A 26,836-nucleotide genomic window follows, 5' to 3' on the forward strand; every position below is an offset into this window, starting at 1 on the left:
AGCTATGGATACAAGGGTTATCAAAAAGATTGATATGATAGTTTTAAACATACACATTTCTTTAAATTATACAATTATTGTTAACAAAAAGTAAGATGACAAAAAAAAGCTAAAACATGGAGCATTGCAACCTATATTTTGGATTATGATAGAGTAATGCAGTTGCACTAAATCCATAAGGCATTTCTAAAGTTATATTCATCAAGAACCAATGGGTATTCATCGACATGACCATTGAACAGCAGGAAATATCACAGATTGTGCCTGTAACGGACAACAGCAACTGATGATCCTAAAAAATAATCTCAACACACATAGGTATGAGGGACACCTCCTGCGCCACCGTCCCAGCATTCTAGTCCCAGTGGGCAAACCTGGTTGCAGTGATGTCAGTCTGAGGTATTTTGTGACGTCATGGTCAGGTTGTATACAGATTGTAAAAGGATAGGTGTGTGTGGTGTGTGTGTGTGTGTGTGTGTGTGTGTGTGTGTGTGTGTGTGTGTGTGTGTGTGTGTGTGTGTGTGTGTGTGTGTGTGTGTGTGTGTGTGTGTGTGTGTGTGTGTGTGTGTGTGTGTGTGTGTGTGTGTGTGTGTGTGTGTGTGTGTGTGTGTGTGTGTGCATGAAGAACCTCTCCGTCACACTCACAAGGAGAACGTTTTGGTCCTTCTGTAGCTCAGTTGGTAGAGCATGGCGCTTGTAACGCCAGGGTAGTGGGTTCGATTCCCGGGACCACCCATACGTAGAATGTATGCACACACGACTGCAAGTCGCTTTGGATAAAAGCGTCTGCTAAATGGCATATATTATTATTATTATTATTCCAGTCCATACACAACTGTGTATTTCCCAAGCAGATCAGCCATCATGAATTGTAAAAAGTACTGTATGTGAGGGGCTCTCAACATTTTCCGTTCCGACGCTTACTAAAATGCTTTCCCAAAATCCAGGGACCCCTAAATCATGTCATATGCCCCCCTGGTTGACAATCACTGAGCTTGATCAGTGTTTTCCTCCTGGGCTTTGTGACGCACTTCCATGGTTCGGAGCATCAAGCTCTTCTTTCTCAACAGCCTTTCAACATGGAGGAACACCAAATCCTCCCTGTGCTTCTGCAGGAGCCCCTCCACCTCCTGCTCAAGAAACAGACACGAAACAGGAATGGAACATGATAATTGCCAAAGATTCACTGACTGTGGCTAACACAGTTGTTTTCCATCACCATCGTGTGGAATGCTATAGGAATAAAACTCGATATCACTTTATTTGGAAAGACCAAAATAGATGGTTTATTTATTGTTTCTAGCTATCATAATCGTTGAGGTAAAATGCCAGACATTATGCTAATGTCTATTCCCCCGGAGAGGAAGAATGTACTTCCTGTGAAAGGAGCCCCCGACTGGGCCTCTGAAGCCCCTCCAGCAGGGAGGTGGGGTGGGAGTCCCATGGCATGGAGCTCTGTGGAGCAGCACATTCCATACCCATTGAGGAACTCTCTAGTCGGGCCTCGAATAGCTCACCCAGACATGCTTGCAGCAGCTAAGAAAGAAAAACAGTAACATATGACATATAATGGTTTATGACTTCTTATACGCACAAATTAGTCTTTAAAAAAGTATTATAACTTATGGTATCACTTTACTTGACGCACCTTCTTATGAAGACTTGTAAACATATTGTAAACATATTCATACTGTGGGACCTTATAGATGCAGTGATAGAGCATTATGAAACTATGATAAATCTAATCGTCTTGAGTGTTTAGGATCCCTTTATAATGTCTTGTGATAACCTTATAATGATCATACCATATCATAAGCCTTGTTATAATTGAATGAGGAATTGGCGTGCTCCTGTGGCTCCTGTGGCGGTCGGCGTTTAAGACGAGGGAGGACGATTGTTGTTGTTTTTATGAGCAAGTTCTTATTTCTATTACAGCATATTGGATGACTGTCATTCATATTCCATTCACACAGCTCGATGTAACATCAAAAAGTTTAGGCTACTACATGATACTCAAATGTTCCCTGTACCCATCATGAGGTTGCTTACAACCTAGCCTAAAAATTTAAGTTTACAACGTAGGTGCACAGGCCGAGATACATTTGAGTAATCAAGGTGACAGACATTGACACATTCAATACCGCATTGCACACTCTTGCCTCCATCTACATTAGGGGATCTAAGGTGTAATTATTCGTCCAACAGTTGCAAACAAGAGTTTCTATTGGACAAATGTAGGTATTTTTCTATCCCTGTTTTTTTCCCATTTGCTTCCGTTTAAGAAACGTTTTTCAACAGAATCAGTGGAATGAATACACCCTTAATCACATGCAAACACAGTTCATTTTCATAGCAGCCACATACAACAATAAAGGGATGATGCGGTTCGTATTCCTTCTTGCATCTACATGCTCCCCTCCTTTCACTTTTTCCCCTTCGATTGTGAACTTCAGTGTACAACACATCAGCTTTCTGTGGCCAAGTGAAAAAACCTTTCGAAGTGAAACCTTCATGTCATAATCGCTAACCGCTACACACATCCCACATCGTTGTCACCATATTAACATCATCGTCAACGTAGCTAGCTACTAGACCTAATGCAAGTAAACCTGTTGCAATCATGCAGTACAGTGTACAGTCGGCAGTTAAGCAGTTACACCGGTGGGCCAAGTTGGGTGAAAATGAATAATCATCTCATATTGTTCAAATAAACTGCATACCTGGTTTCAAATAACAAATAATGCAACACCTCGCAGCACAACGCCTCTCCCCTACTTGACCTAGATAGTTTGTGTGTATGCATTGATATGTATGCTATGTGTTGTGATAGAAAATACTTATTTACCTGGTTTGTTTATGTTAATAGTTAGCTATGAATAATTAACAAACAGGACATATCTGTTCTGTTTATTCTGTGTTTTCATGGGCTCCACTCTAGATCCCTGCAGCTAATCAGGGCGTTCTGGTCACTGGAGATGGCTTGAGCTGAGAAATGAGTTAAAGACCGCATTACATAGACAATAATGTGTTTTACTAGAGATAGCTTTGGAGTAGAACAATCCTTCATTATCTCAAAATCAAACAGCTCTCCAAACGGGTCAGGGACAAAGTTGTGGAGAAGTACGGATCACGGTTGTGATGTTAGCCTTCTAAATGAGATAATTGTTTTTCATTTGAAGTCTTAACCAGTCAGTCAGTGACCACACTGACGTGAACACGGACATTATGTCAGCGTCATGGAACGCCCCTTTTTCCAGGATGCATAACCCCCCCTCGTGACCAAATTCACATTAGACCAGAAAGCATGGAGCTGTGGCTACATGTTGAAATGGTTGGCAATTTAAATACAGACCAGTTATGTGCAGCGCCAGCTGTGCACTTTGAAATGGTTAAGAACACTACAAGACTGCACATTAACAGTCTGCAGATGTGCATGTAAACTAGTCTAGTAAACTCGACTGAAAACGAGAGACAAAGAACCATTTCCTCTCACCACTCTATTCTAACGAACAGAGCCCGCTGAACAAACTACGAAAGACTTTGAGACGTCTGTCGAATTACTCCCCAGACAGACCGCCGATTTCAACAGAAGGAAAACAAAGACATACAAGCGTAAATATCTGTTGCATTTCAAAATCCGAATGAGCAGTTGTTTGGGTGCTAAATATCCATATTTACGCTGGGCATATTTTCACATGTATGTACAATAAGCCAACTCTCTGTCTCTGTCACGTTTAATCAAGGTGGGTGGAATCAGGCGCAGAGAGCAAATAGCGATATAAAGTTTATTCTCCGGTGAACAAAATAAACACGGTCAACCCAAATACACACAGGGTGAATTTATCCAAAAACAGGATAACAGACTAACCGGAGAATAATAAACACAAAAACACAGACAGACGAAACGAATGACAAAATAAACAATCCCGCACAAAACAAGGGCGGGACAACCTACATTATATACAGACACTAATTAACTAAACAACACACGGGTGAAAACAATCAGACAAAACCAACAGATACACGAAAAGGGATCGGTAGTGGCTAGTAGGACGGTGACGACGACCGCCGAGCACCACCCGAACGGGCAGGGGAGCCAACCTCGGCGGAAGTCATGACAGTCTCTCCCACTGTCTTTCCCGCTCTTTATCCACACCCTTATCCCATTGTCTATCAAGCCATCATATCGGGTTAGTCCACTAGAGACTTTTCATTGCATTGTGTAGTAATCAATGTGTAAGCTATCCTGTTTGTGTGTTTATGTAATTCTGTGTGTTTATTTTGTTAGATAGTAAATAAATAATTAAGCCAATTTGTATATCGCTGATTCATCATTTATGCTACTGTTCGTGCAGATATCCAAGAGTTTTGCGACATTCAGAACGAGACTGATAGAAGGTAACCATTCATTAATGACTGTTTGATGACTGAAATATAAGAGAACTTTATATCTTTAAGAGTTCATTCGGAAAAAGGTAACTAGTTAAATAAACTTTTTCCATGATGCCCCAAGATTGCTAATGAGTTAATTGTTACAATTGTTAATTGTTAATTTAATCATTGTAATATTTACACATAGTTAATTGATTTGATAAAATAATCATCATCGCATTAATGATAGTGAAGACACAAGCCTAAATAAGTTCAGGAGTAACAATTTGCTTAAAACGTCTTAGTGCTCAAATCCCGTTAGCGGGATAGATTTGACAACATCCGGTGAAATTGCTGTCATGTTTTGTCATTGATTATCATGTCTTGTCCCTGTGCTTCTCCTTCTATTCGTTTCCCTCTGCTGGTCTTATTAGGTTCTTTCCCTCTTTCTATCCCTTTCTCTCCCCCTCCCTCTCTCCCTCTCTCGCTCTCTCTCTCTCTATCGTTCCGTTCCTGCTGCCAGCTGTTCCTCATTCTCCTAACTACCTCATTTACTCTTTCACACCTGTCCCCTATTTTGCCCTCTGATTAGAGTCCCTATTTCTCCCTCTGTTTTCCGCTTCTGTCCTTGTCGGATCCTTGTTTAATGTTTGCTGTTCTATGTCCTCGTTCCGTCCTGTCATGTTTTTTGCCTTCTTCAGATGCTGCGTGTGAGCAGGTGTCTAGATCAGCTACGGCCTGCGCCTTCCCGAAGCGACCTGCAGTCTGTGGTCGCATCTTCAGTTGTTCCCCTCTACTGACTAGAGGGTTTCAGTATTCCTGTTTTGACTTGGAATAAACTCTGTTTCTGTAAAGTCGCTTTTGGGTCCTCATTCACCTGCATAACAGAAGGATCCGACCAAGAATGGACCCAGCGACTACGGATTCTCGCAACACTGCCGTCGAGATCCAGGGAGCTATGCTCGGCAGACACGAGCAGGAATTGTCTGCTGCTCGTCATGCCGTTGAGACCCTGGCCGCTCAGGTCTCCGACCTCTCAGGACAGTTTCAGAGTCTTCGTCTCGTGCCACCAGCTACTTCCTGGTCTTCCGAGTCTCCGGAACCTAGGGTTAATAACCCACCATGTTACTCTGGGCAGCCCACTGAGTGCCGCTCCTTTCTCACCCAGTGTGATATTGTGTTCTCTATCCAGCCCAACACATACTCTAGAGAGAGAGCTCGGATCGCCTACGTCATATCACTCCTTACTGGTCGGGCTCGGGAGTGGGGCACAGCTATCTGGGAGGCAAGGGCTGAGTGTACTAACGATTATCAGAACTTTAAAGAAGAGATGATACGGGTTTTTGATCGTTCAGTTTTTGGGAAGGAGGCTTCCAGGGCCCTGGCTTCCCTATGTCAAGGTGATCGATCCATAACGGATTACTCTATAGAGTTTCGCACTCTTGCTGCCTCCAGTGACTGGAACGAGCCGGCGTTGCTCGCTCGTTTTCTGGAGGGACTCCACGCTGAGGTTAAAGATGAGATTCTCTCCCGGGAGGTTCCTTCCAGCGTGGACTCTTTGATTGCACTCGCCATCCGCATAGAACGACGGGTAGATCTCCGTCACCGAGCTCGTGGAAGAGAGCTCGCGTTAACGGTGTTCCCCCTCTCCGCATCTCAACCATCTCCTCCCACCTCAGAGACTGAGCCCATGCAGCTGGGAGATATTCGCATCTCGACTAAGGAGAGGGAACGGAGAATCACCAACCGCCTTTGCCTCTATTGCGGTTCTGCTGGACATTTTGTCTTTTCATGTCCAGTAAAAGGCCAGAGCTCATCAGTAAGCGGAGGGCTACTGGTGAGCGCTACTACTCAGGTCTCTCCATCAAGATCCTGTACTACCTTGTCGGTCCATCTACGCTGGACCGGTTCGGCAGCTTCCTGCAGTGCCTTGATAGACTCTGGGGCTGAGGGTTGTTTTATGGACGAAGCATGGGCTCGGAAACATGACATTCCTCTCAGACAGTTAGGGGAGCCCACGCCCATGTTCGCCTTAGATGGTAGTCTTCTCCCCAGTATCAGATGTGAGACACTACCTTTAACCCTCACAGTATCTGGTAACCACAGTGAGACCATTTCCTTTTTTATTTTTCGTTCACCTTTTACACCTGTTGTTTTGGGTCATCCCTGGCTAGTATGTCATAATCCTTCTATTAATTGGTCTAGTAATTCTATCCTATCCTGGAACGTTTCTTGTCATGTGAAGTGTTTAATGTCTGCTATCCCTCCTGTTTCTTCTGTCCCCTCTTCTCAGGAGGAACCTGGTGATTTGACAGGAGTGCCGGAGGAATATCATGATCTGCGCGCGGTCTTCAGTCGGTCCAGAGCCAACTCCCTTCCTCCTCACCGGTCGTATGATTGTTGTATTGATCTCCTTCCGGGGACCACTCCCCCTCAGGGTAGACTATATTCTCTGTCGGCTCCTGAACGTAAGGCTCTCGAGGATTATCTGTCTGTTTCTCTTGACACCGGTACCGTGGTGCCTTCTTCCTCTCCCGCCGGAGCGGGGTTTTTTTTTCGTTAAGAAGAAGGACGGTACTCTGCGCCCCTGCGTGGATTATCGAGGGCTGAATGACATAACGGTTAAGAATCGTTATCCGCTTCCCCTTATGTCGTCAGCCTTCGAGATTCTGCAGGGAGCCAGGTTCTTTACTAAGTTGGACCTTCGTAACGCTTACCATCTCGTGCGCATCAGAGAGGGGGACGAGTGGAAAACGGCGTTTAACACTCCGTTAGGGCATTTTGAATACCGGGTTCTGCCGTTCGGTCTCGCTAATGCTCCAGCTGTCTTTCAGGCATTAGTTAATGATGTACTGAGAGACATGCTGAACATCTTTGTTTTCGTTTACCTTGACGATATCCTGATTTTTTTCTCCGTCACTCGAGATTCATGTTCAGCACGTTCGACGTGTACTCCAGCGCCTTTTAGAGAATTGTCTCTACGTGAAGGCTGAGAAGTGCGCCTTTCATGTCTCCTCTGTCACATTTCTCGGTTCTGTTATTTCCGCTGAAGGCATTCAGATGGATCCCGCTAAGGTCCAGGCTGTCAGCGATTGGCCCGTTCCTAAGTCACGTGTCGAGTTGCAGCGCTTTCTCGGTTTCGCTAATTCCTATCGGCGTTTCATTCGTAATTTCGGTCAAGTGGCTGTCCCTCTCACAGCTCTTACTTCTGTCAAGACGTGCTTTAAGTGGTCCGGTTCCGCCCAGGGAGCTTTTGATCTCCTCAAGAAGCGTTTTACATCCGCTCCTATCCTTGTTACTCCTGACGTCACTAAACAATTCATTGTCGAGGTTGACGCTTCAGAGGTGGGCGTGGGAGCCATTCTGTCCCAGCGCTTCCATTCTGACGAGAAGGTCCATCCTTGCGCTTATTTTTCTCATCGCCTGTCGCCATCGGAACGCAACTATGATGTGGGTAACCGCGAACTGCTCGCCATCCGCTTAGCCCTAGGCGAATGGCGACAGTGGTTGGAGGGGGCGACCGTCCCTTTTGTCGTTTGGACTGACCATAAGAACCTTGAGTACATCCGTTCTGCCAAACGACTCAATGCACGTCAAGCTCGTTGGGCGTTGTTTTCCGCTCGTTTCGAGTTCGTGATTTCTTATCGCCCGGGAAATAAGAACACCAAGCCTGATGCCTTATCCCGTCTCTTTAGTTCTTCTGTGGCTTCTACCGACCCCGAGGGGATTCTTCCTGATGGGCGTGTTGTCGGGTTGACTGTCTGGGGAATTGAGAGACAGGTAAAGCAAGCACTCACTCACACTGCGTCGCCGCGCGCTTGTCCTAGTAACCTTCCTTTCGTTCCTGTCTCTACTCGTCTGGCTGTTCTTCAGTGGGCTCACTCTGCCAAGTTAGCTGGCCACCCCGGCGTTCGGGGTACGCTTGCTTCTATTCGCCAGCGGTTTTGGTGGCCTACTCAGGAGCGTGACACGCGCCGTTTCGTGGCTGCTTGTTCGGACTGCGCGCAGACTAAGTCAGGTAACTCTCCTCCTGCCGGTCGTCTCAGACCGCTTCCCATTCCTTCTCGACCATGGTCTCACATCGCCTTAGACTTTATTACCGGTCTGCCTTCGTCTGCGGGGAAGACTGTGATTCTTACGGTTGTCGATAGGTTCTCTAAGGCGGCACATTTCATTCCCCTCGCTAAGCTTCCTTCCGCTAAAGAGACGGCACAAATCATCATTGAGAATGTGTTCAGAATTCATGGCCTCCCGTTAGACGCCGTTTCAGACAGAGGCCCGCAATTCACGTCACAGTTTTGGAGGGAGTTCTGTCGTTTGATTGGTGCTTCCGTCAGTCTCTCTTCCGGTTTTCATCCCCAGTCTAACGGTCAAGCAGAAAGGGCCAATCAGACGATTGGTCGCATATTACGCAGCCTTTCTTTTCGAAACCCTGCGTCTTGGGCAGAACAGCTCCCCTGGGCAGAATACGCTCACAACTCGCTTCCTTCGTCTGCTACCGGGCTATCTCCGTTTCAGAGTAGTCTTGGGTACCAGCCTCCTCTGTTCTCGTCCCAGCTCGCCGAGTCCAGCGTTCCCTCCGCTCAGGCTTTTGTCCAACGTTGTGAGCGCACCTGGAGGAGGGTCAGGTCTGCACTTTGCCGTTACAGGGCGCAGACTGTGAGAGCCGCCAATAAACGCAGGATTAAGAGTCCTAGGTATTGTCGCGGTCAGAGAGTGTGGCTTTCCACTCGTAACCTTCCCCTTACGACAGCTTCTCGCAAGTTGACTCCGCGGTTCATTGGTCCGTTCCGTGTCTCTCAGGTCGTCAATCCTGTCGCTGTGCGACTGCTTCTTCTGCGACATCTTCGTCGCGTCCACCCTGTCTTCCATGTCTCCTGTGTCAAGCCCTTTCTTCGCGCCCCCGTTCGTCTTCCCCCCCCCCGTCCTTGTCGAGGGCGCACCTATTTACAAGGTACGGAAGATCATGGACATGCGTTCTCGGGGACATGGTCACCAGTACTTAGTGGATTGGGAGGGTTACGGTCCTGAGGAGAGGAGTTGGGTTCCATCTCGGGACGTGCTGGACCGTTCGTTGATTGATGATTTCCTCCGTTGCCGCCAGGGTTCCTCCTCGAGTGCGCCAGGAGGCGCTCGGTGAGTGGGGGGGTACTGTCATGTTTTGTCATTGATTATCATGTCTTGTCCCTGTGCTTCTCCTTCTATTCGTTTCCCTCTGCTGGTCTTATTAGGTTCTTTCCCTCTTTCTATCCCTTTCTCTCCCCCTCCCTCTCTCCCTCTCTCGCTCTCTCTCTCTATCGTTCCGTTCCTGCTCCCAGCTGTTCCTCATTCTCCTAACTACCTCATTTACTCTTTCACACCTGTCCCCTATTTTGCCCTCTGATTAGAGTCCCTATTTCTCCCTCTGTTTTCCGCTTCTGTCCTTGTCGGATCCTTGTTTAATGTTTGCTGTTCTATGTCCTCGTTCCGTCCTGTCATGTTTTTTGCCTTCTTCAGATGCTGCGTGTGAGCAGGTGTCTAGATCAGCTACGGCCTGCGCCTTCCCGAAGCGACCTGCAGTCTGTGGTCGCATCTTCAGTTGTTCCCCTCTACTGACTAGAGGGTTTCAGTATTCCTGTTTTGACTTGGAATAAACTCTGTTTCTGTAAAGTCGCTTTTGGGTCCTCATTCACCTGCATAACAATTGCAGAGCGCCAAATTCAAACTACAGAAATATATATATTTAACATTCATATAAATACAAGTGAAATACATCAAAATAAAACTTAACTTCTTGTTAATCCAGCTGCTGTGTCAGATTTCAAAAAGGCTTTACGGCGAAAGCACACCATGCGATTATCTGAGGACAGCGCCCCACATACAAAAACATGAAAACCATTTTTCAACCAGGCAGGTGCAACACGAAAGTCAGAAATAGTGATATAATAAATACCTTACCTTTGAAGATCTTCATGTTTTTAGCAATCCCAAATGTCTCATTGTCACAATGAATGGTCGTTTTAAATTCCTTCTTTATATCCCCAAAATGTCCATTTATTTGGCGCATTTGATTCAGAAATACACCGGTTCCAACTCAACCAACATGACTACAAAGTATCTTATAAGTTACCTGTAAACTTGGTCCAAACATTTCAAACAACGTTTCTTATTCAACCTCAGGTACCCTAAAATGTAAATGATCGCTAAAATTTAAGACAGAATAAACCGTTTCCAATACCGGAGAAAAATAACGAGGAGCGCACTCCTGTTCACGAGCATCAAAAAACTTGAGTCCATCAGAGTGACACATGGAAAGAATAGGACTACTTCTTAATTTCTCAAAAGAAATACATAGACCAATTTCTAGACTGTTGACATCGAGTGGAAGCCATAGGAACTGCAATCTGGGCCCTAATAAATCAGGTTTCCCATAGAAAAGCATGACCTCAAAATAAAATTTCCCTGGATGGATTGTGCTCGGGGTTTTGCCTGCCAAATAAGTTCTGTTATACTCACTGACATTATGTTAACAGTTTTAGAAACTTTAGCGTGTTTTCTATCCAATACTACCATGCATATGCATATCCTAGCTTCTGGGCCTGAGCAACAGGCAGTTTACTTTGGGCATGCTTTTCATCCGGATGTGAAAATACTGCCCTCTAGCCTGAAGAAGTTTGCTTAACAAGTCATATAATAAGTTTCATGGACTTACACTGTGTGCAATAATAGTGCCTTTTGAATGACTACCTCAACTCTGTACCTCACAAATACAATTATCTGTAAGGTGCTTCAGTCGAGCAGTGATTTTGAAACACAGCTTCAACCACAAAAAACAGGGAGGTTTTCCAATGCCTTATAAAGAAGGACACCTATTGATAAAATAATTACACTTTGGATGGTGTATTAATACACCCAGTCACTACAACGATACAGGGGTCCTTCGTAACTCAGTTGCTGGAGAGGAAGGGGATTTCACCATGAGGCCAATGGTGACTTTTTAAAAATGGCTGTGATATGGAAAAACTGAGGATGGATCAACAACATTGTAGTTACTCCACAATACTAACCTAAATGGCACTTCATTTCGCAAGGAAGCCTGTACAGAATGAAAATATTCCAAAACATGCATCCTGTTTGTAATAACGCACTAAAGTAAACCTGCAAAAAGATTTCCTGAATACAAAGCATTATCTTTGGGGCAAATCCAACACAACACATCACTGAGTACCATTATTCATACTATCAAGAATAGCAATGGCTGCATCATGTTATGCGTATGCTGGTCATCGGCAAGGACATCGGCAAGGAGTTTTTGGGGGATAAAAAGAAACGTAATAGAGATAAGAGCAAGGACAACTTGGTTCAGTCTACTTTCCAACTTACACTGGGAGACAAATTCACCTTTCAGCAGGACAATAACCTAAAATACGAGACCAAATATACATTGGATCTGCTTACCAAGACAACGTTGAATGTTCCTGAGTGGCTTAGTTACAGTTTTGAAATAAATCCACTTTGGCAAGACTTAAAAATGGCTATCTACCAATGGTCAACAACCAACTTGACAGAGCTTGAAGAATTTAAAAAATAATCATGTACAAAAATATTATACAATCCAGGTGTGCAAAGCTCTTAGAGAGTTACCCAGAAAGATTCACAGCTGTAATCACTGCCAAAGGGGTTTCTAACATGACATGTGAATTCTTATGTCAAGTAGATATTTCTGTGTATCATTTTCGATTTTCAAAAATGTTTAAACACAATGTTTTCACTTTGTCATAATGGGGTATTGTGTGTCGATGGGTGAGATTTTCTTTTATTGAATCCATTTTGAATTCAGGCTGTAACACAATAAAATGTGGAATAAGGGAAGGGGTATGAATACTTTCTGAAGGCCCCCGTAGATGACGTCACAATGTAGTACTGATTCTTTTTTCACAATCCTTATTTATTTACTGTTTTCTATATTGTTTTACTGTTTTTTTTTTTACAAAAACAGAAATGCACACCTGTTACTCACAGGAAGTAACCTAACATAAATGTTTCATCCGGGCCTCTAGGGCTCTGTTTGGTCTTGCACGGATATAATATGCCTCTCTGCAACAGCAATCTCTCTATCACCTCCTCTCTTAGGTGGCTGTACAACTTTATGCCGAAAAAACCTTAGTTGGCACACATCATGTCCCACAGCATTAACACTGGAACCCACCCAGCCTGGAAACTTCTTTCTAAAATCTAAGGATCCAAATCACGTTCTGCGCATATGTTATTTTACACATATGTTATTTTACACATATGTTATTTTACACATATGTTATTTTACACATATGTTATTTTACACATATGTTATTTTACACATATGTTATTTTACACATATGTTATTTTACACACGCATTCAAATTTCTCTCTTTACTCACCCTCTTCTGAACCTTCAACCAATTTGATCAATATGATGATGTAGCCTATGTCTGTGCCTCGTATTTCTGAACAGCTGCGATTTGAATGAACATTACAAAAATATATATGAAGACTACGACCATGTCTGTGGTAACGGATAATGCCGTAGGCACAAGCAAGTCTACACATTGCATTGGGGCAAAACAATTTGTGTTTTGTGTGATGATTATGGTGCGATACAGCCTCTTGTTTAGCCAATGTTTGCAATGATGAAGAAAAAAAACATTACATCGTTCTTGATTGCCTGTCTGTGTCTTGTTTGTTTGATATGCTGTGCTTGTATCTACCTGCATGTAACTCCCCTCCTGAAAAACGAACATAAAATTGCTAGACAACCACTTTATGTTGTGTTTATGTTTGCAATGGCCTACGTTTACGACAGACAGAGAACTAAGTTTGTTCGAAATGTAACTGTCGTTGTGGCCTATTTGTGTAATTGCTTTAAGAGAGAGTGGCCATCTTCACTGACTATTTAAGGAGCCTTACTTGGCCCCAGTCTTAGTGTGTCATCTATAGTTTGAAAGGTGATGAACTCTTACAAGAGCAGCAAGTATATATTTTTATTCATTAAGTAGCAGTTGGTGTTGTTAGGGCCATTGAATTTAAGTGCTGTCTTTTCCCTAGTAGCCTAGTTAATCATTGCTGTTTGAACTGTCTGATTGTTCAGTAATTGTGATTGTCATTGTGGCCTTGGATTAGTTTCAGGTGTCCTGGCACCCCATTGGTGAAACAAGCTTCCCCCTAAAGTCAGGACGGCGGAATCACAGCCCATCTTTCGAAGATGTCTGAAACCATACCTATTTGAAGAGTAAATGAACTCTCACGGCGCCCCCAACGCCGAATAAAACATACAGCGTGTGTAGTTCCCAATGGTAATCCCAAACAAACAAATGGACAAAGAATTTAGATGAGCTGGAGTCGGATGGAGGATGCGATATTGAGCTTGAAAGCAGCATTGCTGATGGAGAGTCTTCACCTGATTCTGATGTTGACTTCAAGCCTCCGGTACCCGAGTTTTGCCAACTGAGACGGTGATCCCAAGTGTCAAGGTAAAACAGAAGTCTGGGAGGGATGGCACGGTTTGGGTAGAAAGAGTGACGAGAACGCAACAGGAAGGCAGCTTTTCCAGGATATTCTCACAGATAGAGCAGGTTCTACACCTCACGCAGAGACAAATTGCCAGCGCACTCCACAGTTTTCTTTGCTTATGTGACATTCAGATGTTGTAGCACATCAGACATTGCACTGTCACTCATGTGCACAGAAAAGTAAAACAGTAAGTGGGTGGGACATGCTTTTAATGCACTCTTGTATATCTACGGGGCATACGGCGGAAAGAGCAGGGATGTGGAGGAATTTTGGTCTGATAGGTGTGCAACCGCTTCAGAAGCCCTGTTTATACTTGGTCCTAACCGGCTTCCTTTGTCCTGATATTGTCCACATTCTGATTGTGGCCAGAATTTTGGGCAGGTGTAGACGATTAAAAGACATATTGTGATCTGATTGTGATCAGATCTTACAGACCACCTACAGAGGTAGTCAGTGATGCATTGTGCCCAGAATTTTGGACAGGTGTAGACAATTAAAAGACAAATTGTGATCTGATCTTCCTGACCACCTCCCGAGGTAGTCAGGGATGCATTGTGTCTGGATATCTTACAAGTGTAGATGGATCTGGACAGTGAAACCATGTAAATCATAATTATCCTGCCCTCCAAATGAAATCACAGGTGGCACCATTGACCTATGGCATCAATATTTGTCTTAAAATACATTTATGAATTTGCATCCCACGGAAAATGGCGCCGACAGAGATGGTTGCCTCGCTTTAGGTCCTTAGAAAACTATGCAGTTGTTTGTTTTTCATGTATTATTTCCAACATTGTTAGCCCAGAAAATCTCAAGGGTTATTACATACAGCCGGGAAGAACTATTGGATATAAAAGCGATGTCAACTAACCATCATTACGACCAGGAATACGACTTTCCCGAAGCGGATCCTTTGTTCGGACCTCCACCCTGGACATGCAATCTTATCCCGGAGGTCGACCCAAAACAACGCAGTCGCCGCAGGAGAGGCAGATGGTGCGGCCTACTGGTCAGACTCACACCATCCACCGCTTCCGAGCATATTACTCGCCAATGTCCTGTTCTCTAGATAACAAGGTGGACGAAATTAGGGCACAAGCTGCCTTCAGGCAGACATCAGCGATTGTAACATTCTCTGTTTCATGGAAACATGGCACACTTGGGATATGTTGTTAGAGTCGGTACAGCCACCCGATTTCTTCACGCATCGCGCCGACAGAAACAAACATCTCTCTGGTAAGAAGGAAGGCAGGGTGTATGCCTTGTGATTACACCATGAGTCGTTAATCATAACAACATACAGGAACTTAAGTCCTTTTGTTCACCTGACCTAGAATTCCTTACAATCAAATGCCGACCGCATTATCTTCCAAGAGAATTCTCTTCGATTATAGTCACAGCCGTGTATATCCCCCTCCCATCCTGAGGCTGCATATATTGTAGCTGGGGATTTTAACAAAGCTAACCTAAGAACAATACTTCCTAAATTCTATCAGCGTATCGAATGCGCGACACGATCATTGCCACTCGAACTTCCGCGACGCATACAAAGCCCTCCCCCGCCCTGCCTTCGCGCAAGTCTGACCATGACTCCTTTTGTTGCTCCCAGCCTATATACAGAAACTAAAACAAGAAACACCCGTGCTTAGGTCAATACAACGCTGGTCTGACCTATCGGATTCCACTCTTCAAGATGGCTTCGATCACGTGGACTGGGATATGTTCCGAATAGCCTCAGACAACAACATTGAGGAATACGCTGACTTGGTGAGCGAATTTATTAGCAAGTGCATCGATGACCCTCTGTGAATATCAAAACCTTCCCTAACCAGAAACCGTCGATTGATGGCAGCATTTGCACAAAAAAGAAAGCATGAACCACCGTTTTTAATTATGGCAGGTGACCAGTGACCAACTGCAAGGCTCTCCAGAGGGTAGTGCAGTCTGCACAACGCATCACCGGGGCAAACTACCTGCCCTCCAAGACACCTACACCACCCGATGTCACAGGAAGGCCATAAAGATCAAGGACAACAACCACCCGAGCCCCCGTCAGGTGCATCAAAGCTGGGACCGAGAAACTGAAAAACAGCTTCTATCTCAAGACCATCAGACTATTAAACAGCCATCACTAACATAGAGAGGCTGCTGCCAACATACAGACTCAAATCTCTGGCCACTTAAGCCAGTACATGTCCAGGCCCGTCTGAAGTGCATTTGAGAGATCCAGAAGAAGATTGGGAGAATGTCATATGGTCAGATGAAACCAAAATATAACTTGTTGGTAAAAACTCAACTTGTCGTGTTTGGAGGACAAAGAATGCTGAGTTGCATCCAAAGAACACCATACCTACTGTGAAGCATGGGGGTGGAAACATCATGTTTGGGGCTGTTTTTCTGCAAAGGGACCAGGACGACTGATCCGTGTAAAGGAAAGAATGAATGGGATAAGTATTGAGATAAACTTTTGTTATTGACCAAATACTTATTTTCCACCATAATTTGCTAATACATTCATAAAAAATCCTACAATGTGATTTTCTGGATTTTTTTCTTCTCATTTTGTCTGTCATAGTTGTCATGGGGCTTCAGGGTAGCCTAGTGGTTAGAGCGTTGGACTAGTAACCGGAAGGTTGTGAGTTCAAACCCCCCAGCTGACAAGGTAAAAATCTGTCGTTCTGCCACCTGAATAGGCAGTTAAACCCACTGTTCCCAGGCTGTCATTGAAAATAATAATTTTTTCTTAACTGACTTGCCTGGTTAAATAAAGGTAACATTTAAATGAAAATAGTTGAAGTGTACCTATGATGAAAATTACAGGCCTCTCTCATCTTTTTAAGTGGGAGAACTTGCACAATTGGTGGCTGACGAAATACTTTTTTGCCCCACTGTATATACTGTATTCTACATGATCTACTGCATCTAGCAGACCACCGCTCATCCATATATTTATATGTACATATTCATATTCATCCCATGTTTTTATTCGTGTGTGTAAGATAGTTATTGTTAGATTTTACTGCATAGTCAGAACTAGAAGCACAAGCATTTCGCAACACTCACATTAACATCCACTAACCCTGTGTATGTGACCAATAAAATGTTATTTGAATAATATTTTGAAAAACAATATCTGTCAAATTATTTGCATAAAGGGAAATTTGGTCACAGTGTAGACCCGGTGGATGGGCAAGAGACATTTTAATACCATGTGTAGATGCAATGGTTTATATGTGGGCACAATCAGAATATGGACATAATCAGAACAAAGGACGCATGCTAGCCCCAGGTATAAACAGGACTGGAGAGATTATTCTCGTTTTGATGACAAGGAGACAAGACCAATATGTGTGCAGACAGACAGGTTCGCTGCTCTCAGACATCTGGACGAGTTCTGTAAATAATTGCATTACTTGTTACAAGCCAGGAGAGAACATAGCTGTTGATGAGCAACTGTTCCCAACCAAAGCTTGTGTTGTTTTACCCAATGCATGTCCACAAACCAGACAAATGTGTATTTAAGTTATGGTTATGCCGAAACCAAGTACTTGCTCAATGGCTGTCCATATCTGGGGAAAGATTAAACCAGGCCAACGGGTGAGCGACGGTCTGAGACTGTGGTTTTGAGACTCGTGGAGCCTTACATGGGCAAAGACAGAAATGTGTCTATGGACAATTTCTTTACATCAATTTCCCTGACAGCCAAGTTGATTGTAAAGAAGACCTGCTCGGAACAGTGAACAAACAGAGAGGGGAGGTGCATGGTCCTCAGCACCATGCATCCCACTGTTGCAATTGGCATTGACCAGAAGACGGTGACAGACTACAATCGCACAAAGGTAGACTATATGACCAAAATCCCAAATCATGGGCATTAATAGAGAGTTGATCCCCCTTTGCCACTATAACAGCAACCACTCTTCTGGGAAGGCTTTCCCCTAAATATTGGAACATTACTGCGGGGACTTGCTTCCATTCAGCCACAAGAGCATTAGTGAGGTCGGGCACTGATTTTGGATGATAAGGCCTGGTTTACATTCGGCTTGCCAATTCATCCTACAGGTGGGGTTGAGGTCAAGGCTCTGTGCAAGCCAGTCAAGTTCTTCCACACCGATTTCGACAAACCATTTCTGTATGTACCTCGCTTTGTGCACGGGGGAATTAACATGATGAAACAGGAAAGGACCTTCCGTCAACTGTTTCCACCATATTGGAAGCACAGAATCGTCTAGAATGTCATTGTACGCTGTAGCATTAAGATTGCCCTTCACTGGAACTAAGGGACCTAGCCCAAACCATGAAAAACAGCTCCCGACCATTGTTCCTCCTCCACCAAACTTTACAGTTGTTAGATTTTTGGGGCATCCGCCAAACCCAGATTCCTCTGTCAGACTGCCAGATGGTGAAGTGTGATTCCTCACTCCAGAGAACAATTTTCAACTGCTCCTGAGTCCAATAGTGGCGAGATTTACACCACTCCATCCGACACTTGGTATTGCTCATGGTGATCTTAGGCTTGTGTGTGGCTGCTCGGCCACGGAAACCCCTTTCAGGAAGCTCCCAACGAACAGTTCTTGTGCTGACGTTGCTTTCAGAGGCAGTTTGGAACTTGGTAGTGAGTGTTGCAACCGAGGACAGACGATTTTTACACTCTTCATTCGTGTTCTGTGAGCTTGTGTGGCCTACCACTTTGCGACTGTGCTGTTGTTGCTCCTAGACGTTTCCACGTCACAATAACAGCACTTATAGTTGACTGGGGCAGGTGGACTGGACTTATAGTTGACTGGAAAGGTGGCATCCTATGACAGTGCCACGTTTAAAGTCACTGAGCTCTTCAGTATGGCCATTCTACTGCCAATATTTGTCTATGGCGTTTGCATGGCGTTGTTCTCAATTTTATACACCTGTCAGCAACAGATGTGGCTGAAATAGTCGAATCCACTATTTTGAAGGGGTGTCCACATACTAATGGGCAATAAATGTGTAGTGTTTCCACTGAAACTAGAGATCCTTTTAACACAAAGATTCACATAAATTCTGCGAGGATTCAGTTCTTAGTATGTGGTGGGCTGACTTTTTCTAGGGGAGAAAATGACACCCTATTCCCTAATATAATGCCATTTTTTTGACCAGGGACCATACGACTCTGGTCATATGTAGTGCACTATGTTGGAAATAGGTTGCTTTCTGGGACGCAGACAGAGTTTGGCAGCACCTTGAAGAAAGCCCGTTGGAAGGTAGGACTGGAGTCGACGCTCATGTCCCCAACAGCGACATGTGACAGACAGTGCAAGAGGAGCAGAGAGAATCCTCCCACTGACTGCAGCCTCTGGCGACGCACAAACACTGTCTTCTCAGCCTCCTACCAACACACGACATCAGTTAGTAGCAAACAGATGTGGCACAGATGTTAACATCACAAACATCAGAAGCTAAACTGCAAGATTCAGAGCTGTCAGGGAAGGGAAATATATTTTTTATTGATGTTGATTATCCTGTACAACATGCACACTGTTCCCCAAATGCATATTTGATTCCAAAATAGAAATGTAATCTCTCTCATGCACATACAGTGGAAATTGGGACATCACCTGATAAAAGAAGGAATTCCGGAAGGCGTTGTATTTGTAGTTATTGGATGGAAGACTAGTTGCTATCTGGAGTGACACTGCTGGAGTCTATGGGAGTAATAGTATTAACAATTGGTGCTAAGAACATTCACATTGACAAATAAAAATACGTTTAGACAGACCGTAAAGACCACATATGATTAATTAATCTCCTTTTGATAGGAAAGATGAGTTAAACAATGCTTTGAACTATGACCCTTCACTAACCTCTCTCAGTATGTGGGAGAGAAAGTGAGTGACTAACCAGTTCGAGAGTGTGTAGTGTTTGCAGTAGGAATAGTCCATGGTGGTAGACCAGGAACTCTCTGGGATTAAGACGACCTGGGTCAAGAAGGAGCAGCTCTCCTTCACACTCCCACTGTGCATCCAGATAGTCAATAAAAGAGCTCGCTCTGCCTGAAATTCAGAGAGAATCCATAAATCCAGTTGTCCATTTCTCCTTGCTCGGTTATCAATTTACACTTTACCTGGGGCGGCAGGGTAGCCTATTGGTTAGAGTGTTGGACTAGTAACTGAAAGGTTGCAAGTTCAAATCCCTAAGCTGACAAGGTACAAATCTGTTGCTCTGCCCCTGAACAGGCAGTTAACCCACTGTTCCTAAGCTGTCATTGAAAATAAGAATTTGTTCTTTTAACTGACTTGCCTAGTAAAATAAAGGTAAAAAAACGTAGCACAACTAGTCTAGGAACTCTCAAAAGGCTGTGTATTATCACAATTGAAAGCATAGATTTTTAGGTCAAGTAAAGTTGTACTGAGTGTTGTGGGTGGGCCATTTGGTAATAATTATGAAAGCACCAAAGCAGTCGTTGACAGGGGATTGTCTTTTTGTCAATGGCTATTTTGTCTTTGGCTTGTTTTCACTTTGAATCAGATATTTTTCTAGTTCCTTCACAACCACAGCTGGTTGAGATTATCCCTGAACAAGTGGTCCGATTTGGCCTTTTGGTTGCATTTTTGTTGTGTAATTTTGTGACTAATTTCATAGTCAGACTGAAACAAATCATATTACTATGTTATTTTCTACGGTTTTCTCACCTCGTCTCACCTAGCTACCTTAAGATGAATGCACCAACTGTGAGTCGCTCTGGATAAGAGAGTCTGCTCAATGACTCAAATGTAAATGTTTTCAACGACCGTCAAACGGAGAGGAATGATGACTCCTGGTGTTGTGAAACCTCGAAGGACAAGAAGCAGCTGTGGTGTTATGTTGCTATGTCAGACACCTTAGCTGCTTTTTCCCCGTGGTAGTTGGGTGATTTTATTATGATGGATGGTCAGTGTTAGGGAAGATACTCTGTAAATATAGTATACTAAGATACCGATCACTTCACACTGGAAGAATTTAAACTACACTAAAGCTACCCTTAACACAAGTATACTTTACTTAACTGAAGTTACTTTGAAAAAGTAGTTCACTTAATCTAAACTACAGTACTTAGTGAAAAATCAGACTGTAGTCTGACTACAAATTCCAAGAACAGATCACTTTGGGGTCATATGGTAACATACTGTAATGTGTCATTTAGCTTATTAAATCACAAAAACAATGATTCAAGTGAGAATTAGCAGGCCTGATGGTGAAAAAGAAAGATAATTATTACATAGTTCCAGTAGTTAGCTACACCGCTACATGGCAAAAAAGTAATTAACTAACTTGAAATTAGTTCAAATACCACCAAGTTACTGCAAAATGTAGTTAAATTACTAGTTGAAATAAATGTTATTTATATAGTGCATACCATGACAGTTTGTTTCAAAGTGCTCCACACAAAAATGATACCTAATCTCACCTCGATTAATAAAGCGTCTTGCCATCAGTCCCATGATGAAGCTTCCCAACTGTCTTCCTTCCTGTCCCGTTTCTCTGTTTAGACTTGAACTGTTTCTGAAATAGTCTTCTTACTGATTCCTTATTGAACGCCAGAGTTGGTCTCAAATATTAACTACTACCGTGTCAAATTACATTTGTGTTGAACAAGGACTGTCTGAAAAGTGTCCCTCACCAAGCCTTTTGTTCAAAGAGGTGGTACAGTATGTTCTTAGTCAGATCTTTCTCCATGCCAGTGTCATCCTTTACTTCCTCTTTGGGGGGTTTGGTTATTGCTTTTGGTACAAACTATTTGGTGACTAAAGGTTTGCAACAAGAGAAGTACATATAAAAAGAAACATTGTTTTGTTTGTTATTGTGTGTTGTTTAGGTCATTATATATTGTGGTACGTGGCGGAGCAATCGCGTGTGTGAGGGTCCTCTTTAATCTCTACAATTCTTGGCCCAAACACATCACAGGACGTTTGTAATCTGCGTTTTACTCTACAGGCTATTGTGTAACCCACCGTCGAGCTCCCCCCTCAGAAGTCCTGCATCTTGCGCTGGGCCCCTCAGCTTCCTTTCCACACGCTTTAGAAGCTGGAAGAGTGGGGAGAGCTCCAGCAGTTTATCCCACTCCCCCTCTGCATGGGAAACATCATCACAGACTTATACTATGCACACATACTGTACACATATAGCAGGTCACACAAACATTTACATGCCATTATGAAACACTCATAACTTATCTCAGGGCTACTTTTTACAACAAGTCATCCTTGTGATCTTGTTTGAGAACCTCTGTAATTCGTCCAAACACTATACGTAGTCAATATGTTGCCCACAAGGTAGAGACATATTCAAAGCACTTGAGTAGAATTGAAACGAGATGAGATTACAATTTCTCTGCACACAGTTATAGTGAAAACAAAATAATAGGCACGTTAAGTCTTTTTGTGTAATAAACAGCACATTCCAATGTTGTTCATTACCTGACAGTGTGGGGACACAGACATGTGACCGCTGAACAGATTCATTCATAGGCTCGCCCTCTGTGAAGGAATGGGATATCATTAGGACTCTTCATAAATATGATCAGCAGAGTCTATGATGAAGTAAAGGTAATTCATTTACTAAATCATTCATCAATTAAATCTTACCTTGTGAGTGTATGTCAGAGATGGCAGCTTTTCTGTGAGCTGTCTGTGAGTGAGTAGGACTGGGCTGGGGGACACTGGGGCCCTTAGAATCCTGGTCCTGGGGCTGAGCCTTCATTGGGTCTCTCAGAGACTGGGTGGAGATTCCTTCATAGATATCTCTCACTGTTAAACAACAGTAACTCGACAAAAAATAGATCCCTTTTTACTAGATAAGGCAGTGTTTATGAACAACGAGCAACCGCAGTAGAATGGTTCAATCACATAGAACAGTGTGATCATTTAGCAGAGTCTAAGTCTATCTGTGACAACCCACAACACTAGTGTTGCCAGTACCATGCTCCAACCCACCGAGCCATCTGAACCACTAGGGCCACTGTCTATTGCGCCTACCTTTAACCACGGGCACGGACTCTGTCCATGCACGAGAACATGTCTCCAATCCAAACGTCTGTTTTGTTGACAAACCTACAAACACACATTTGACAAAAAAAGCTATGGAAACAACATCCTTATCAGAAAAAAAACCAAGACTGAAAAATGCAACATAATGCTTGCTGAGGTACCAGAGATGCGCTGGCGGTAGGTGCTCGGGGAGAGACTTGGCTCTTTGTTCTCCTCCAGAAGCTGAATGAGTCGCTCCAGGAGAGGCACAGCTTTCTGCTGGGTCAACGACACCACCTTCAGAGGGTTACTGGGGACCATCAGCCTGGCCAGCCCAAACTCCTTGTACCAGAAGGAACCTGATAACACAGACTGGATAGAAAGATACGCTCAATGGCAACACGAGTCGACTATATTAAAGAGATAGTTCATTCAATTACAAATATACAGTGAGCTCCAAAAATATTGGGAACCTGAACAATTGTTTGTGAAATTATACAATGACTATTAGGTCAAAGATTAAGTTCATCCATGTCAGGTGAACCGTATAGATATTACAGCACTTTTTGTACATAGTCCCTCCATTTTAGGGGACCAAAGGAATTTCTAGAAATTCACTTACAGTATACACTACTGGTCAAAAGTTTTAGAAAACCTACTCATTCAAGGGTTTTTCTTTATTTTTACTATTTTCAAAATTGTAGAATAATAGTGAACACATCCAAACTATGAAATACCACATATGGAATCATGTAGTAACCAAAAAAGTGTTAAACAAATCAAAAATATATTATGTATTTGGTCCAATATGCACAGCACGCAATGACGACATCAAGGTTTTGACTCTTCAAATTGTTCGGATGGATTTGCTGTTTGCTTTGGTTGTGTTTCAATTGCTTTTGTACACAATAGATATGAATGGTAAATACTGCATCATTGTGTCACTTTGCAGTCACTTTTATTGTAAATAAGAATATAATTTGTTTTCAAACACTTCTACAGTAATGTGGATGCTACCAAGACTAAGGATAATCCTGAATGAATATTGTGAGTAACGATGAGTGAGAAAGTTAGAGGTACAAATATCATGCCCCCAAGACATGCTAACCTAACATTTTTTCTTTTTGGGGGGGGGTGATATTTGTGCTTCTGTAACTTTCTCACTCCTCATTATCCGTAATCATGTTAGCATCCATATTAATGTAGATGTGTTTAGAAACATATTCTATTCTTATTTACTATAAAAGTGACTCCAAAATGACATAATACCTTATTTACCATTCATTTCTATTGGGCACAAAATCATCTGAAACACAACCAAAACAAACAGCAAATGGATCCAACCAATTTGTAGTCACAAGCTTGATGTAGTCATTGCATGCTGTGAATATGGGACCAAATACTTCACTTTTTACTACTTTAATACCCAATACATTTGGTCCCCTAAAATGGGTGGTGGGGGGGAGGTACTGTAATTTCTAAACGGTTTACCCGATATGGATGAAAATAAAGTTGACAGTCTGCACTTTAACCTCATAGTCATTGTATCAAATCCAAAGTTCTGGAGTACAAAGCCAAAACAACAAAACATTGGTCACCTTCCCAATTGGGCTCCCGAGTGACGCAGTGGTCTAAGTAACTGCATCTCAGTACTTGAGGCATCACTACAGACACCCTGGTTTTAATCCAGTCTGTATCATAACTGACCGTGATTGTATTGCTTTCCGCCTGTGCTTACCTGCGCTGTATCTGCACGGAGTTGGCAGAGTTCTCGGACACAACGCAGCGCTATAAGAGCAGCATCTAGTTCTGCCTGCCTGGAGTTTAGCTGCTCCCATATTTCTCTCTGTCTCAGTTTCCCATCCTGGGAGACATACAAGAGAGACTCAAAACAACACATGTCCATATTTGTGAGTCAATGTGACACAGTCATTTCTTGTACATTAACATGCATTCATCTGCAGATGACCGTAAAAGGATTTTATTTTTCTTGTGAGCAAGCTTCTTAGTCTAGGACTAAGCTTAATCTATGTCCGGGAAACCGGCCCCTAGTGATTACTTGATCTATATGTTTGCATAATTGGATTGAACTATGCTAGATCTGACCATGACATGAATGGATGGCGTCTGCTCTCCTCTCTGTGCTGTCCATCTTTCCTGGTCTTGCTGCAGTTTCTCCACGCACACGTTCACCCTGTCCAGCCCAGCCAGCAGCTCTGTCTGCCAGCAGCACTGCTGCTCCCACTCCTTATCATCACCTAAACACAGTGAGACACACACAGACACGTGCTGAGTTGTTGTAACACAGTATAAGCCACATTTATGATTCCCCACCGGAGACCGGGGCTCACTGTTACTCTCCTCCTCTGAATTCCTTATTCTAAATGAAGTTCAAATCCATAAAATGTACACACACATCACAAGGTAGCCTAATATGCAATCAAAAGCATATTACAATATAGCTTTGAGCTATGGATAAGCCTATCCAAATCCACTCTCTAACGATTAACTGAAGGAATGCCAGACTTGCAATACCTTGAGTGAGGATGAGCAAAACGTGAGGAGGCAGGAGCAGAGACAGGTCTGAGAGCTGGGATGCTCTCCTCTGGGCTTCTGACTGGCCAGCCTCATGAAGCTCCGCTGCAGCCTCCCTCAGCTGCCTCTCATTGTCCACCCAGTGGGCCTACAGTGCACACACACACACACACACACACAAAGAATGGATAAAGATCTCCATTATACAGTAATGCCACTAGGGAGATGAACATAAATCAAAAGGACATGTATGCGTTCAAACAATTCAGCATGAGACAAATAATTTCCTGTTTGCAGAGGGCTGAGCAGCCCCATCCATCTGCCTGCCCAGCCTATTTCAGCTTACCTGCTCAGAGTCCTCCTGAGTGGCCACAAGGACACAGTGCTGCAGAGCTGCATCCAGATCCCCTAGCAGCTCCTCCTCCTTCTGTTTCTCCTCTTTCCAGTACCTGTTCCTCAGACACCACTCCTTCCGCAGGGCCTCCACCTGGCATCCACAATAAGTCAAAAAGAGATATGTGTGATTTATCCTATAGAACTCAACCACTATGTGTTGATTATGTTAGTTGTTTGAACAATCAACTGAAAAGCACTCAAATGCAACGTGTTGTAGCCACCTTGTGTGCTTTACCTGTCATTTTGGGAACATGTATATTGACAATGGCCAAGTTGAATGTGTTGAAAAGAAACGCAACCAGTGCAATTTATTTTTCTTACCAGCACACTGTCAGTATTATCTCCCAGAGCCAGGCAGTATGAAGCAGTAACAGGCACAACAGTCTGTCTGGACACATCCAGGCGAACCCCCACAACAGGAGCCAGCACCCCTGTTACAGGGTCCACTGTCAGGGCCCCAAAACGAATCGCAACTAGTCCTGTCGAATAACATACAGTAGCACAGAAATACTGATATGATATACTATAAATGTATGGCAAATATATTAAATGTACTTCTGTATCAGGCAATCAGTCAGTCCATCCATCCATCCATTCATCATCCAATCACCTTTGCCATCTGGGTCCTCCATGGTTCCAGCCAGAGGGACAGCGAGTCCTGACACAGGGTCCATTTGAGCCCCCAGGATGGGGACCGTTAGGCCAGAGCCCTGTGGATCAGGATACTCCATCCCAGCCAGTGCCGGCAGGGACAGATCAGCACCAGGGAGATGGATCTCTCCTAAGGTAGTAGGATACAGATGTCAGGTCGCCATTACTCTTAACCCTTTTTTACCCCGAAAGCAGTGGGAATAAGGAAGGGGTGGCCAGGAAGACAGTGGAACTTTTTGACGGACAAAACGGACTGATGGGCCTAAACTTGGCCTTCCATTCTCTCTATTTCCAAACATCTGGATTAGCAGTAAGGATTCAATCAGATCATCGTTAACCCGCTGTAACCGACAAACGCATAGCTTATTATTGCTCTTGTT

General features: G+C 43.6%; 1 protein-coding gene across 1 annotated transcript in view; it reads right to left on the reverse strand.

Moving 5' to 3' along the window:
* Positions 1-514: 514 nt before the first annotated feature.
* si:dkey-103g5.4 overlaps positions 515-26,836 on the reverse strand; it is a 69,961-nt gene continuing 43,639 nt past the window's right edge. The window contains exons 18-33 of the mRNA XM_046294919.1: positions 26,416-26,586; positions 26,127-26,284; positions 25,756-25,896; positions 25,410-25,557; positions 24,981-25,132; positions 24,613-24,738; positions 23,057-23,246; positions 22,884-22,958; positions 22,494-22,637; positions 22,326-22,385; positions 21,861-21,977; positions 19,771-19,922; positions 19,488-19,574; positions 19,112-19,258; positions 1,375-1,536; positions 515-1,130 (exon numbers count right to left, since the gene is read on the reverse strand). Coding sequence (XP_046150875.1) covers positions 987-1,130; positions 1,375-1,536; positions 19,112-19,258; positions 19,488-19,574; positions 19,771-19,922; positions 21,861-21,977; positions 22,326-22,385; positions 22,494-22,637; positions 22,884-22,958; positions 23,057-23,246; positions 24,613-24,738; positions 24,981-25,132; positions 25,410-25,557; positions 25,756-25,896; positions 26,127-26,284; positions 26,416-26,586 — 2,174 coding nt within the window. The 3' untranslated portion in view covers positions 515-986. The remainder of the gene's footprint in view (positions 1,131-1,374; positions 1,537-19,111; positions 19,259-19,487; positions 19,575-19,770; positions 19,923-21,860; positions 21,978-22,325; positions 22,386-22,493; positions 22,638-22,883; positions 22,959-23,056; positions 23,247-24,612; positions 24,739-24,980; positions 25,133-25,409; positions 25,558-25,755; positions 25,897-26,126; positions 26,285-26,415; positions 26,587-26,836) is intronic.

This window comes from Oncorhynchus gorbuscha, linkage group LG13, assembly GCF_021184085.1.
Source record: "Oncorhynchus gorbuscha isolate QuinsamMale2020 ecotype Even-year linkage group LG13, OgorEven_v1.0, whole genome shotgun sequence".
Lineage (NCBI taxonomy): Eukaryota > Metazoa > Chordata > Actinopteri > Salmoniformes > Salmonidae > Oncorhynchus > Oncorhynchus gorbuscha.